The following is a 15,604-nucleotide window of genomic DNA, read 5'->3' as shown; positions in this document are numbered from 1 at the left end:
ATTTTTAACCAGTTCAGCTAGGTGTCCTATATGAAGAAACATGGTTGTATATTGCCAGTAGGGTTGGAATCCACGACCTCTAGATTGAGAGGCCTGACATTGAGTAACTTTCAGCCACCACTTCACATCTAATTTAAACGCATGACTTCTTACGGTGTGAGCGAAAAAATGTAAAAACGGAGACGCATGCTGATTTTTTAGTCTTGCAAGGCGGAAATATACGGTATGTAACGGTTTTTACGGCATATATATTGTTTATAGATGACAGCGATATTATTTTTGATCGCTTCGTGTGAGGGTTTATGCGTTCCTTTATAATTTCGTAAGAGAAATCGAGATGGAAGAATACGCACGTGATCCATGGTTTGTGTTTAACACTCTTATTTTTTGTTTTTGTTATGTAAGATACATTTAATTGATTTGATATCAGCTATATTTACATTTTTAAACATATTTAGCACGTAGTTTCACCGCCGATTAAAAGTTTTGTGTCACCGAACTTGGAGGTCATGTTAATAACCGGTGGGTGGGGTAATTATACAACAACTGTTGACACATCAATGGCATCTGCTTCAATATGAAAGAATGCAACTTTGTACGAAACGATATATTTAGCTTATTTTAGAAATTTAGAAGTAATTGGTGAACGTGTATCTCAAATTCAGACATTTATAATATCACATGTCTACCTGACATAATTTTTGAGAATTGACTATGTAAGATGATTTATTTTGATGATATCATCATATTTTTTATAATGTGAGACGAAGCAGTACTGGATTGCTCTTTATAAAATGCTTTCAGTAGTAAATAAAATGAAATTAAGATGGCTGTTGTGGAATTTTTATGAAGACTGATGCAATGTTTAAATTTTGAAAGTGGCTAGCTTTACCATAGCAAATTCCGTCCCGATTCCACCTCAAATACGCCCGTAATATGCTCTTTATTTAACTTGTTCAGATAACTTTTATTCTGGACAGAATCTGTGTGCTAATTCTGTTTCATTTCCGGGCGGAACATTTCGTACAGGTGACAAGGGCAGGCAAGCCAAAAGTTCTTCCTGTATGTGAGTCATGAACGGCTAACCAGTACACATAGTATTGTCTAGCCGTATGGCACTGTCAGAAGTCGAAAATGTTTAAGTTATTTTTTGTCTTTAAAAAGAGGATTTTAACCAAGAACCGGCTTTTGTATCTTTTCGTTCTTCTCATACTGAACATAATGTGCAAGTTTGTGTACTTTAATGAAGATGCCCCACCATTTCGTAAAAAACAAAAAAGAATACGAAGGAAATTACGTTACAAAGTACATTGTATATGCGTTGAAAAATTATATGATTTTATAATAAGAAGTTTTTTAAAGTAATGTCCTGTTTGCAGAAACTTGAGAAAGACACTAACAGTAGGGACATTCATATTAAATATGTTTTGTTTGTTTGTTTCATTTTACGCCTTTTCCAAACAGTATTTCAGTCATATAGGCAGGTAGTTTCCTAACCATCGTTCCTGGAGAGTTACACCAGTACTAGACTACCTTCCTCCGTGCTAAACTACCAAAGCATCTCCCGGGGATCGAACACATGCCAGAGAGGTAACTGGATTAGAAGTCATCGACTCTAACCCCTTGACCACGGAGGCGTTGAATCTTATAATCATCAGTCTAACTAATGTGACATGCCTCAGTTAGTAAAAGACATTATCAGAAATTTTCAGTGGCCTTACATCTATCATATATATCATTACTAGAGTTCAAGAAGTTATTATTATATTTTCAGCCCATGGCGTATAGTAGATGATTGTGGTGGTGCATTTTCTATGGGATTGTTGGGAGGTTCAGTGTTCCATGGTATCTCAGGATTTAGAAATGCACCAAGTGTAAGTATACAAGACACTGAAAATGAAAGTGAATTGTCCGTAAGATTCAGTCTCAAGCAACATAACACTAATTTCTTTATTGAAAATTTTTGTCTTAAATGTTATTATAAATAGATGTACTATCTTGTAGTTCAACCAAATGTTTGCCAGATTAATATAACCTATACTCATTCTTTGTTTTATTTTATTTCAGGGAAACTATAGGCGTTTATATAGCTCCATATCTAATATTAAAGCAAAAGCACCAATAACAGGAGGTAGGTTCATTCACACATCTTTTATTTTCATCATATCAGGTGAACATAAGTCTAATGATAAAAGTCAAATGGCTCATTTTCTCCCATTATTGATTAGGAAAAGGAAATCATGTGAGATTAATAGTCTGTCTGACAGTCATTTGTGGAGAAGTGGTCAATTACTGGTTAGATAACCTGAGGAAAGTCAATTAGGTGGACCAATTGCTGAGCTATGACCGAAGATGTGTGGGGGAAAATGCCGTGACCAAAAAAGTGTTTGAATACATTTAAAAAGTATGCACACTATGACCAAAAATGTGTATGAAGTGTGTTAAGGTTATAAATTTATTAAGTAGTTACATTATAAGATCTGTTTATGTAAAATCATGCAATATAGAAATATTATTTTTGAATTGAAATAATGGGAGTTGTTTCATCATGTTTTGGCATACATGTACATCATGAAAGAAATGAGTCATTGCCCTAAAATTATCTGCAGTTCAAGTATTTCATCATTTTCCTTCGGATGATTTGCCACTTGGGGTTTATACATATCATGGAAGTTTATGATGTTGTAAATGCTGTTTGCAAATTTGGAATGTGAAAATTATTTTGTTTGTTCATTTCACAATTTAATATTACCATGTATCTGGAGGCTGGCTGATTTAATTGGTCAAAAATTAAACCTTGAATCATACTGTGATATCAAGGCATTTCATATTACGGCAATGATGTTGTTAATATTTAAATAACCTTGCTGTTTTGATTGACAGGAAACTTTGCTGTTTGGGGAGGACTGTTTTCAGCAATAGATTGTTCATTAGTTTATGTAAGAAAAAAGGAAGACCCATGGAATTCAATAACAAGCGGTGCCTTAACAGGAGCTATTTTATCAATAAGAAGTAAGTTTAATATCCAAGGATTAAGATTTGATGGTAAAATATTCAAATACCTGAATGATAAACAAGATGTAGGGGCATCCATGGCCAAATGGTTACGGTTCTTGAATTCAAACCACTTGCCTCACTGCTGTGGGTTCAAAACTGCCAGGGACTTAGTATCCTTTTATGTGAGGAAGTTATCCAGCTACCTTATGGAACATCAGTGGTTCTTCTTGGGTGCACATTTGTGCCTGAAATAATGCATTGAAGGGCACTTGAGGTCTTTCTTTGCCAGTAAAGCTGGAAAGTCGCTATATGATCTCTACAGTATTGATGCAACTTAAAACATGAGATATACAAAAATAACAAACAAGAAGCCTCTGAAAATCTTTTTGTATGGAAGGTTTGAATTGTAATGTTTACTTGTGATCGGACTAAACCTATGGAATTTATTAAAGTGCATATGAAAAAGTGAAGGAATTTAACATTGCAGGGATATTTATATTTTGATGTAGTCATTAACACTGTTTCTATGTATTTCATAATAGAATAAATGGAAAGCTATAGGTATAGTGAAGTTCATATACAGTAATGTCTGTTATGGATTGAAATGTGCATTGATAAGAAAGACATTATTATGTGAACATGAGAGCTTTTCTCCATAATAGAATCAAATGATTTAACTAAAAAATCAATTCATAAAATTGTTAAGACGTTGTATACAATTTTCACAAAAAAACTACAATATTCACAAAAACATACATAACCATTCATTTTTAAATGAATTTTTCAGAGGGTAAAGCCACAATGCTAGGGTCAGCAGTTGTTGGTAAGTGACAAACATTTCACTTCTATCTATCTTCCATTAATGTCAAACCCCTTGCGTGGATGTAGATATGACTCTAGACTAGTCACTTGAGAGACAGCTATGAGATACAAGGGAATCCGGAAACCAGTCCCTAGCTCTTATTGAATAGACAGACCCCTTGGTTCTTTCACATGCCCAGTTCATAGCACTGATACATGTGAGGATTACCTGGATTTCTTACCAGTACACCTCTAGTTAGGTTGGAAACACTGCAAGTGTTTCTGAAAAATCCCTTGGGTGTTACCCAGGATCGAACCCGGGACCTCAGGAGTGACAGCCATTGGTCTAACCAACTGAGTTATGGCGCCACCTACCTTATTATTATCGACTTTATTGGAAATATATGTAATTACACATAAATTTTTCAGAATGACATATGAATATAAGGCTGATGTCTGTAGTTTATTGTACGACATCTTAAAATTGAATTTGTAAAGATTTAAGAACTTGTTTAAGATATATCTTAACATTTACGCATGTTTGTATGTTACAGGTGGTGTTTTATTAGCAATGATTGAAGGAATTGGTATTATCATTACACGATATACAGCCGAACAATTTAATCCAGGTATGATGATTTTAAATAAGTCAAAGTGGTGGCATGGCCACGTGGGTTCAAACCCTATTATGGGCAAGCCGTTGTTTCCATGAGCAATTAATATTACACTTATTTCTTACTTAGTACTGGTTGTTTTCAGGGACAGATTTGAGAGTGTTTTATTCAGCTTATAGGTTCCAACTCGGTCAAACTTGAATAAATTCATATAAACATAGCAAAATCCATCAGTCCTCATAGTTGTAATCTGAATGTACAAATACTATTCTTGTAAGACATTCCTGTCAATATACATGGATAAGGTGCTGAAAAAAGATATTTATAAGTCATGCAATGCTGCTTTTGCAAAAAGAGGACCAGTGTTGGTATAAAACTCGGGTCCATTAAACCCAATATCAAAAGTGGTTTTGTAAATGCTCCATTTCATGCATATCTTTCTTTCCAAAAGCATCAAAAATAATGTTAAACCTTTACATTTTTAGCTCACCTTGCACAAAGTGCAGGTGAGCTTTTAGGATGGCCAACCAAATGGCGTCCGTCTTCCGTCCACATTTTAAATATTCTAAGGACATCTTCTATGATACCGCAAGGCCAATGTTAATGAAACTTGGCAGGAATACTCTTTGTATGAAGCTCTATCAAGTTTGTTCAAAGAATTCCATTTCATGCAGAACTCTGGTTGCCATGGCAACCGAAAGAAAAATCTTTAAATATCTTCTTTTAAAGAACCGTAAGAGCTAGAGCTTAGATATTTGGCATGAAACATCTTCTAATGAGTGTCTACCAAGTTTGTTCAAATAAAAGCCCTAGGGTCAAAATTGGCCCCGCCCCAGGGGGTCATTGATTTTCCCTATATGCATATAGTAAAAACTTAAAAAATCTTCATTTAAAGAACCCAAAGAGCTAGAGCTAAGATATTTGGCATGAAACATCTTCTAGTGAGTGTCTACCAAGTTTGTTCAAATAAAAGCCCTGGGTCAAAAATTGGCCCCGGCCCGGGGGGTCATTGATTTTCTCTATATGCATATAGTAAAAACTTAAAAAATCTTCTTTTAAAGAACTGTAAAAGCTAGAGCTTAGATATTTGGCATGAAACATCTTCTAGTGAATGTCTACCAAGTTTGTTCAAATAAAAGCCCTGGGGTCAAAATTGGTCCCGCCCCAGGGGTCATTGATTTTCCCTATATGCATATAGTAAAAACTTAAAAAATCTTCTTTTAAAGAACTCAAAGAGCTAGAGCTAGGATATTTAGCATGAAACATGTTCTAATGGGTGTCTACCAAGTATGTTCAAATAAAAGCCCTGGGGTCAAAACTGGCCCCGCACCGGGGGTCATTGATTTTCCTCATATGTGTATAGCAAAAACTTAAAAATCTTCTTTTAAAGAACTGTCAAAGCTAGAGCTTAGATATTTGGCATGAAACATCTTCTAGTGAATGTCTACCAAGTTTGTTCAAATAAAAGCCCTGGGGTCAAAATTGGTCCCGCCCCAGGGGGTCATTGATTTTCCCTATATGCATATAGTAAAAACTTCAAAAATCTTCTTTTAAAGAACTCAAAGAGCTAGAGCTAAGATATTTAGCATGAAACATGTTCTAATGGGTGTCTACCAAGTATGTTCAAATAAAAGCCCTGGGGTCAAAACTGGCCCCGCACCGGGGGTCATTGATTTTCCTTATATGTGTATAGCAAAAACTTAAAAATCTTCTTTGAAAAAACCCAAATAGCTTGAGTTTAGATATTATACATGAAACATCTTTAAGTAAATATCTACAAAGTTTGTTCAAATAAAAGCCCGGGGGTCAAAACTGGCCCTGCCCCAGGGGTGTCATTGTTTTTAACTATATGTGTATAGTAAAAACTTAAAAAATCTTCTTTTAAAAAACCCAATGAGCTAGAACTTAGATTTTAGCATGAAACATCTTCTCATGGGTGTCTACCAAGTCTGTTCAAATAAAAGCCCTGGGTAAAAATTGGCCCGGGGGAGGGGGGGGCTATATACAGGTGAGCGACCTCAGGGCCATCATGGCCCTCTTGTTATAAGTGATAGTGAACATTTTTCATGTAAGAATTTAGCTACAATTTTTGTGTGTAGTTGTAAGACATGTTTTATTTTTCATTTCAGCCAATGCCATTATGGAAGATCCATCTCAACTTCCTTCTAAACCACCAATTGGTTTTGGTTCAATGGATCAACCACATCAAGGCAATTATCAATGACAGGGAGCTAACTCTAGTGATTCTAACATTTAGTATTGATTACCTCTCTTGGCTAAAGTTGAAATGCTATGGAGCACTGATACAACTGCACTTGTGTTTAGAAGTAACTGCCAGTTTAACCAGTGTGACGCTATATCATTTTAATATCTCGTAAGCTATGTGTCTAGGACATGATAAGCTACATGTGATAACGAAAGAATGATAAATCAAATCATTGCTACGTTATGTTATTATACATTTTAAACATCCTGGGGTCACTAGAGTTATATCGTTGGTATATGGGCAGTTAAGGTTCTCGTTCTGCCTCATGATTGGCTGAACCAAGGATAGAGGGCAGTGCTTTGTCACATTGCACGGTAAATTAGATACAAAAGATTGTATCATAACCATAGGATTAATTTAGGTATAGATATTTTTCATTTGAAGCAGAATTTAAAAAAAAATTTACAGTTCCAACAGAAATTTAATGCCCATTAAATAAATTGGTAAATTTTTTTTTGGCTTCTTTGGTAATGCTTAAATTTTTTTCATTCTTTAAGGTTTTGTTTGTTTAATGCATGAGAACACTATAGAAAAGTTGTGTGATAAAGGTATTTGTACCTCTGTGTGTAAAGGTACAAGATATCTTGTCAGTGCTTCGTAAACTTATTGTATAGACATCATTATTTCACAGTTCATTTTTCACCCATCATATTATCTAAAAAGCATTTTGATTAAAAGATTTATAAACGTTTGGTTGTGTGTTTTATGACCACTTTTTAGCTCGACTTTTCTATGAAAAGGGGAGCTATCCTACTCGCCCCGGCGTCGGCGTCACACCTTGGTTAAGTTTTTCGTACCACCCCACTTTATTTCAGAAGTATTACAAGTATGGCTTTGAAACTTACCATACTTGTTCACCATCATAACCTCCATCTACAGACAAGAGTACATAACTCTGTCAAGGTTTTTGACAGAATTATGGCCCTTTTTTGACTTAGAAAGTGTATTGAGCTTGGTTAAGTTTTTTGTACCACCTCACTTTATTTCAAAACCATTGGAGGTATTGCTTTGAAACTGACCATACTTGTTTACCATCACGACCTTCATCAACAGACAAGAGGACATAACTCTGTCAAGGTTTTTGACAGAATTATGCCCCTTTTTGACTTAGAAAATACATTGAATATGGGTAAAATCCACTTATTGCCTTAACCCTTTGAGATATTGCTTTGAAACTTTTAATGCTATTTCACATCATTACCCCCATCTGTACGCAAGAGAAGGTAACTCTGTCAAGGATTTGTTTTAAAAATTAAGGCCTTTTATCGACTTAGAATCTTGGTTAAGTTTTTAGTACCAGTCCACTTTTTGACTGAACTGTTTGAGATATTAATTTGAAAGTTGGAATACTTGTTTACAATCATGATTCCCAAACATGTCCTGGAGAAGGTAATTCTGTCAAAGATTTTATTTGAATTATGGCCCTTAACTGTCAATGTTTTGTATTATAGGCAAGCACTAAAAAACTTAAAAAATCTAAAAAAATTCATTCCTATCCACTTGTTCACTTTACCATAAATTATGTCATATAAACATTGCTGTAATATTCAAGGGTATCAAACAACTAGTTTTTTTTTCTTTCTTACCAGCCCTCTTTTGACTTAAACATTTCAAACTTTGCTGCAGTGTTCAAGGGTATCACACAATTCAGTAAAATAATTCTTCACTAAATATCTTAATGCTCATGGCCATTGTTCACTTTAAAAATACAGAGATTCTTGTATTGCCTTTTACTGCAAAAACTTTTTTTATTGGCAAGCAATAAAAAAGTCGAGCGCGCTGTCTTACGGACAGCTCTTGTTTAAGATGCACTGAATGTTACTGAATGTTTTTAAGTCTAATAATGTTAAGATTTTTTTTAGGTCTATAACTTTAGTACAGAGGTGACATGATAATTTTATATTACATATTATCAAGTGGTGTATTCATGATTAAGATTTAGCTAACATGTGCTGGAATGTATTATTTTAATATTTTTGTCATTGAAGGTTTTGACATATACATAACAGCATTTGTAAATGACGGTCAAAGCTGATGTTTTAGCTTTTGTTTCGGACATCAGGCAGTCTAGGTAATGGAATATGAAGGCTCTATCCAGGTGCCCATTCATGATTGAAATAGTGCATAGAGGGGCACTGGAGGTCTTCCTCCACCAGTAAAGCTGGAAAGTCGCCATTTGACCTTTACAATGCCATCAAACAGGCAGCATGGGTCTGTGTTACTGATATTGTTTCATTCGGTCTCTTCGCTTTAAAATTATCTTCTTTTTTATTTGAATCTCTATGTATCTATCATAAGTTAAAGAATAGGTACTTTAGAGAACCTTAGTATGTATGATTGAAAATTATTTAATGTTAAAATATTGATGACAAATGGACATATTTGATTGTAAATATGTATAGTTTTTCAAATAGAACAAACTTAAATTGTATTAAATGTATAACTACACATTGTATTTTATGTGGAGTAATGCCGAAAGTGTGTTTTATTTGATTGTAATGATAAATGAATAATTGGTTACTATTTGTTGAATTTTTAAAATAAAATATAGAAACAAGATACATTTCCTGTTTTTTGTATGTGATAAGTTGAGTAAGAAGACAGACAGGTCTAGGTACCTAAGGTTTATGTATTCTGCTTCTAGATTCGGACAAGGCATGTTGTACCAAAGATTTACTGATCGACAATTTTATTTATGCATTAGTCAATTGAAACCCAAGCCCCCGCCCCCCAGGCAAATAGTAGGTACATTGATTTAAGTGTCAAACCTAGTTAAGATCACATCCTACAAGGACAGTTGGATGGTTCAATGCCTTCATACAAGGAGTTACATAAGTTTAAGTGCCAAACAAAACTATTGGACTGGCAGTGTTTGTGAACTTTATATTTCCTCTACACTTGAAGAGTTCTTAGTTACTTGAAGAAAAACATTTGTACTGACCTCTGGAACACAGGTATATTGCTGAAAAATATGACAAAAACAAATATAACTCGTAGGTTATATTGAAATATTTAAAGGGCTCCCTCTTTGCTTGGTGTATAATATTGCTTTAAAGGTTGTTGGTTACAGTGGTACCCCTCTAAACTAGTCTTGCTCCAGTACCTTTTATATTACCCTGATGAAAAGGCAGCATGGGATATGGCAATAGTTTGTCAAGCTTTTTTGTCTGAAGCTCAAGTATTTTAGATATCAGTTAGAAACTTCATAGTTGGTTAGATTCCATTGAAGAGGAGTGCAGTGCTAAAGAATGATAACTCCACCTTAGCCCTTTGTTATTTTAATTTTTGTCTGGAGTCTTCGCTTTGCTATTTTTTTTACTTCTTTGTCTGTAGCTTTACTCAAAAAGTATTTGAGATATAAACTCGAAACTTTATTCATTTTTGGTAGTTATATTTTAGATCTATTTTTAGGGTGGAATGGGTGCACAAAAGTGATAACTCTTCATTTCATAATTTTTGAGTTATTGTTATTTCTCATGTTGAACATCTGGTAGAAGTTTAACATGAAAACTTTTTTGGAATACAAGTTGACACTTTATAGTTGGATAGATTCCATTGATTATGATTGCAGTGTACAAGTATGATAACTCTTCACTTCATTCTTTTGAAGTTATTGTTTGACCTTTGTTTCTTTGCTTGCATAATTCTTGCCCAGACCTTAACTCATAAAGCTTTATATACAGATTAATTTAAAACTTCATTGCAGGATAGATCACAGTAAGAACAAATGCATTTGACAAGAATGACAACTCTACATCATTATTTGGGAGTTATATCCAGGCCTCGACACTAACTTTTTTAGCAGGTGGTATGCCGGACCACTAGATTTGAAAGTTAGGTGGTCCTTCCAGAAGTCAGGTGGTCAGTTATCATTATTATATCATTTTACTGCAAATGTACAAAAAAAATGTTTAAACTTTATGACAAAGATGTATTATTAACCTTTAAAGAGAGCAGATATTTTTAGATATATAATTTTCATCTAATCAGAAAAGGGAGAGCAAGTCAGTAGGTATTTTATCGTAGAGTTATTTGTTTATTTGTTTTTATCTGAGTCAAAAATACACAGCAGAGCTCTTATTTATGTTATCTTTTATATTAATGTGATTTCTCCCTCAACTCAAGTTAGGGAATATATAGTGAAGCCATTTGTGTCTGTTATTTTCTTACTGTTATTCAAATATCCATTGCTGATACGTGGTATGTCTTATAATCATGATTATAAATAACATAGCATCTTTTATAGATTAACATTTTTAATGGAACTAATAAATTATCTTATTCTTGTCTTTGAAAACAAGGAAATATATAAATTATTAAAATAATGACAACGTTATTATTTACTATAACTTATCTTATTTTTCTCACATATTTATATTTTCTCACATATTTATAATACATAATTTTACCTCCCTGTTGCTTGTTATTTGATATTCATTTTTGACATTAGGTATTTTTAACCTTTTAAAATAATTTTAACTCTAGAAGAAACAGATCTCTTATCGTTAAACAGTTAAAATAAAGATAAATAGCATATAATTACTAGATGTATTTTTTCCAGTTCCTTTCGTTTGCTGCCGTTATTCAAATATCTGAAATTTAAGTTTATCCAATATCATATAATTACCATCATCGGATACTCCCGGTTGATTAATATGTAACATAACATAAAATGTTAATGGTTCCGCCGTGGTAATCAGACAATGCATAATTACTAGCACCATTTGAATGAATTTTGTACCTAAATTTATATCACAAATTCTTAACTCTTTTAACTTGCATAAACAAAATTTTAGCGACTTAAAATGAAAGTTATTGATGACTTAAGAACTTCTGTAACTAATCAGAGATTAATGAACCATATACATGTACATCGGACATAGATTAATGATTTTAAACAAAAGTATATAACATGTTTTTGACCAAATCGCCATTCTCCCAAATAAGCCTTGTATCAACCAGAAAATTCAAGTGGTCCGACGGACCAGTGGGTTTTAAAATTAGGTGGTCCTTGCCAAAACCAAGTGGTCTCGGACCAACGGACCACCGCTAATGTCGAGGCCTGATATCCCTTTGTTTTTTTTTTGTTTTCTTTCATGCTTTATTTGCAATTTTTACTTTTTTTTTAATCAGGCTATATAACTTTTATAAATATTGAAGATATATCAGCTTTAAACTTTATAGGGGAATGGCTCTAATATACCACAGCATTGTACTTTTTGGGTTATTGCCCTTTGATGGGTATATAAATATGTCATTGTGTACAATTGGACTATTCTCATGTCTCCTGTTTGGCAGGGTATTTCACAGACTACTCCTTGTTTCCTCTTAACATAATTTACCCATCATACCTTGATGACACCATTTCTTTCCGGAAACTGGCTGATTCTAAACACCATTAGATAAACCAAAATAATGTATGAATAAAATTATCAGTCTATACTCATGTCTCACAAACATTTTGAGAATTTGTGCAATATTTAATATTTGTATTTTAAAATTCACATTGATTGTAGAAAGGCTGAGCCTTTTTCTAAATATAAATAGAATAAAATTATGAATACTGTTTGAACTTGTTAAAGTACTTTTACAATAAAAAGTGATTTTATTTTATAAATAAGAAATTTTGATACAGATGTTTGCCAGCAAGCTTACAAGGAAGAGCATCTGATGGATAATCTAGGGGTCTCTGGTTTGATCCTTGGGCAAGACATATTTACTCTCAGATAATAAATCTAATGGTCTTTCGGCTCTCACTACTTACTTAGAAATCATGTTGGATAAGTAGGTTGTCTTGTGCAGAGAAATTATTAATTACTGGTTATTAATATACACAAATGGTTAGGTGGAAAGACCATCGGTAAATCATTACCAATAAGTTGTGTTAAAACTGACAAACAAAGCAGAAAAACAAATATACAATATTAGTTAAGATTATGTATTTGCATTAATGTTCATTTGAAAATAAGCAATGATATTTACCCTACCTTTTTTTCTTATTTTCCTGTGACATAATTGCAATTATTAAACAAATTCTAAATATTAAAACACTTTGTTAAATTCTTAAAGAAAACTATGATAGCATGCATTAATGCATAAGAGAGCTAGGTATTGTCCCCTTTATAATGTTAGTTCAGAAGAAAAAGAAACAAGAGAAACAACTTGTGCTACATATTAATTGGTTTTGAAGAAAAGTTGTCTCCCTTGTATTACCTTTTTTTAAGTGCAAAAAAGTATTTTTCATTGTTTTTTTATGGTCAGTAATTTCTGTATAATTATATTTATGTATTCAATACATATGTTTTGTAATGCACTCACAATACACTTGACAGACCAAAAAATCAGTTAATTCAAAGCATAATTTGTACTTTATCTGTAATTTGCAAGATTGCATTAATTATCTATCACATTTTCATGTAAGAAATCTTATTTTAGAAAGATGTCAAGACTTTTTACAATCCTAGTTTACAAAATTGTACAATCTTAAAAAGTTGGTTGACTTTAAGGACTGAATAACCTTCAAAGGAGTTCAAGCTATTTCAGTGTAGATTTTGAGAGAGATAAATCTTTTAAAATGTTACTTTAGTTTTTACAGATTTTTTTTACTGATTATCTCGCAGATAGTTCATGTTTTTTTAAGTCAGTCATTCGTGTTAAACACATAATAGTTAAATTTTGATACTCTAGTTATGGTGTTAAAATCACAGGCTTTCCTAAATTAACATCTAAATAAACAATGTACCTTGTTTTTTAATGAGTTGTTACAAAAAAAAAGAAAAAAAAAATCAAGTTTTCTTTTGTACATTAAATACAAGATGAGGATTTGTTAGCTTATTTGTGCCAAAATCTGACCAAAGCTCAGATCTAATATATTACACATGAAGCCTGGCATTATTTAGAAGCTAATTAAATTGTGCCTACCTTGCAGGTTAAAGAAGTCAAACTGTTTTATTTCTCAAAGGTGTCATTATTTTAGTATCAATTATTTTTGCTTATTATTAATATCAATTAAATTTTAAATAAAAAATGGTATTAACGAAAACTTGTTTAAGTTTAGATGATGCATATTGTCTATTTTTGAAGACAAATGTTTAGCATGTTTACTAAGTACAATACTAGCAGGAATTATCGGATATGCTTTGAACTTGGCCTAAAATACTTATTAATACAGCACACACGCAAACATACATTCCACAAAATAAACTAAAAAAGTGAAATACTTCACATAAACAATAAATTTACATTGCTAATTATGACTATTACATACATTGTAACATATGTTTGTTAGGGGAAAAACAATCATGGCATGCATATGTTGACATTCCACTAATTCTTAACCTGAAGGAAATACAAGTTTTATGGATTCTTTTTTGTGTAACAGATGTGCATACAATAATGCCATCGTCATAGCACCAGTTACCAAACTATAAAAAAAATGTTGTGATGTGTAAAAAAAAGCCGTGCATAAAATGTAGTGGTAGGCTGGTAAATCCTTGGTGTAAAAAATGTCTTGAAAGCACATATGCTACAATGGATGAACCAAGATAACAAACATTATTGAAAGCATCATCGTTTTGCATAGACTGTTGACACAGCAAATGCACATAGTATGTGCATATGAAGATTGACGAGTGTATAAAATTCCAATTCTAAGGCAGTCTGAATTTATTACTTACAAATTGTGTCTGCATTTTTGTTTAGATGAATTTATATAAATTTGTTAAATTCAGTTGTATTAATGTATGGTAGTACAGACATGCCATTGTGCATCCTCATTTCATTTATTTCAAAACTTAAATAACACCATAGACATAATTATGCTCTTAATTGAATTTGTTATGAATGTTTTCTTTCAAGCCTGTTGAATTCCACAGTAAAAATGTATGTAATTATAGGAAACATCCATAAACTATTTTCTATAATGAACTTCAACTCCTCAGTACATGTATTTAAAAAAAATCAACTCTTCCTAAATTTCAAGTCTTTGCTTACTAGTATTTCTGGGGAAAAATCACTATTTCCCCTAATTTTCAAGGCTTAGTTGGTAGTCCCTGCAATGATTTTATTGTATGTTGAAAGCGATGTTATGTTAGACTGGTATGTTGTTATGTTCTATTTAGAGTAATGTTATACTAGTCTGTTATTATGTTGAACTCAGTGTTATGTTAGACAGGTCTGTTGTTATGTTGAAACTGGCATTATGTTAGACTGGTATGTTGAACTCGATGTTCTGTTAGACATGTCTGTTATGTTGAACTCTATGTTCTGTTAGACATGTCTGTTATGTTGAACTCTATGTTCTGTTAGACATGTCTGTTATGTTGAACTCGATGTTCTTTTAGACATGTCTGTTATGTTGAACTCAATGTTCTGTTAGACATGTCTGTTATGTTGAACTCAATGTTCTGTTAGACATGTCTGTTATGTTCTACTTGGTGTTCTGTTAGACATGTCTGTTATGGTCTACTTGGTGTTCTGTTAGACATGTCTGTTATGTTGAACTCAATGTTCTGTTAGACATGTCTGTTATGTTAAACTCAATGTTCTGTTAGACATGTCTGTTATGTTGAACTTGATGTTCTGTTAGACATGTCTGTTATGTTGAACTCAATGTTCTGTTAGACATGTCTGCTATGTTGAACTTGATGTTCTGTTAGACATGTCTGTTATGTTGAACTTGATGTTCTGTTAGACATGTCTGTTATGTTCTACTTGGTGAAATGTTAGACATGCCTCTTGTTATGTTCTTCTCTGTGTTATGTTATGATTTACTTGGTGCTATTTTAGACAGGTCTGTTGACATGTATTACAACAAGCAGTTATCTCCGAGATTTAAAGTAGGCCATTTTGAAAAGGAATCATTATCATATAAGGATGGGACATGAAGATAGATTAATGATTTATTTACATTTAACGGCAAATTGTT

At 32.8% G+C, this 15,604-nt stretch overlaps 1 protein-coding gene across 1 annotated transcript; it reads left to right on the top strand.

Annotated features, from left to right (window-relative positions):
• Nucleotides 1-224: 224 nt before the first annotated feature.
• On the top strand, nucleotides 225-9,237 carry LOC132748191 (mitochondrial import inner membrane translocase subunit Tim17-B-like). Its single transcript, XM_060737752.1, has 7 exons — nucleotides 225-363; nucleotides 1,775-1,874; nucleotides 2,068-2,131; nucleotides 2,884-3,012; nucleotides 3,785-3,820; nucleotides 4,353-4,427; nucleotides 6,542-9,237. Exons 1-7 carry the CDS (start codon nucleotides 338-340, stop codon nucleotides 6,634-6,636), a joined length of 525 nt encoding a protein of 174 aa, XP_060593735.1. The 5' UTR covers nucleotides 225-337; the 3' UTR covers nucleotides 6,637-9,237.
• Nucleotides 9,238-15,604: the final 6,367 nt, after the last annotated feature.

Source organism: Ruditapes philippinarum, unplaced genomic scaffold (assembly GCF_026571515.1).
Source record: "Ruditapes philippinarum isolate M1 unplaced genomic scaffold, ASM2657151v2 ctg1604_1_1_1_1, whole genome shotgun sequence".
NCBI lineage: Eukaryota > Metazoa > Mollusca > Bivalvia > Venerida > Veneridae > Ruditapes > Ruditapes philippinarum.
The sequence above is the reverse complement of the archived record's forward strand: the minus strand, read 5'-3'. Positions and strand labels throughout refer to the sequence as shown.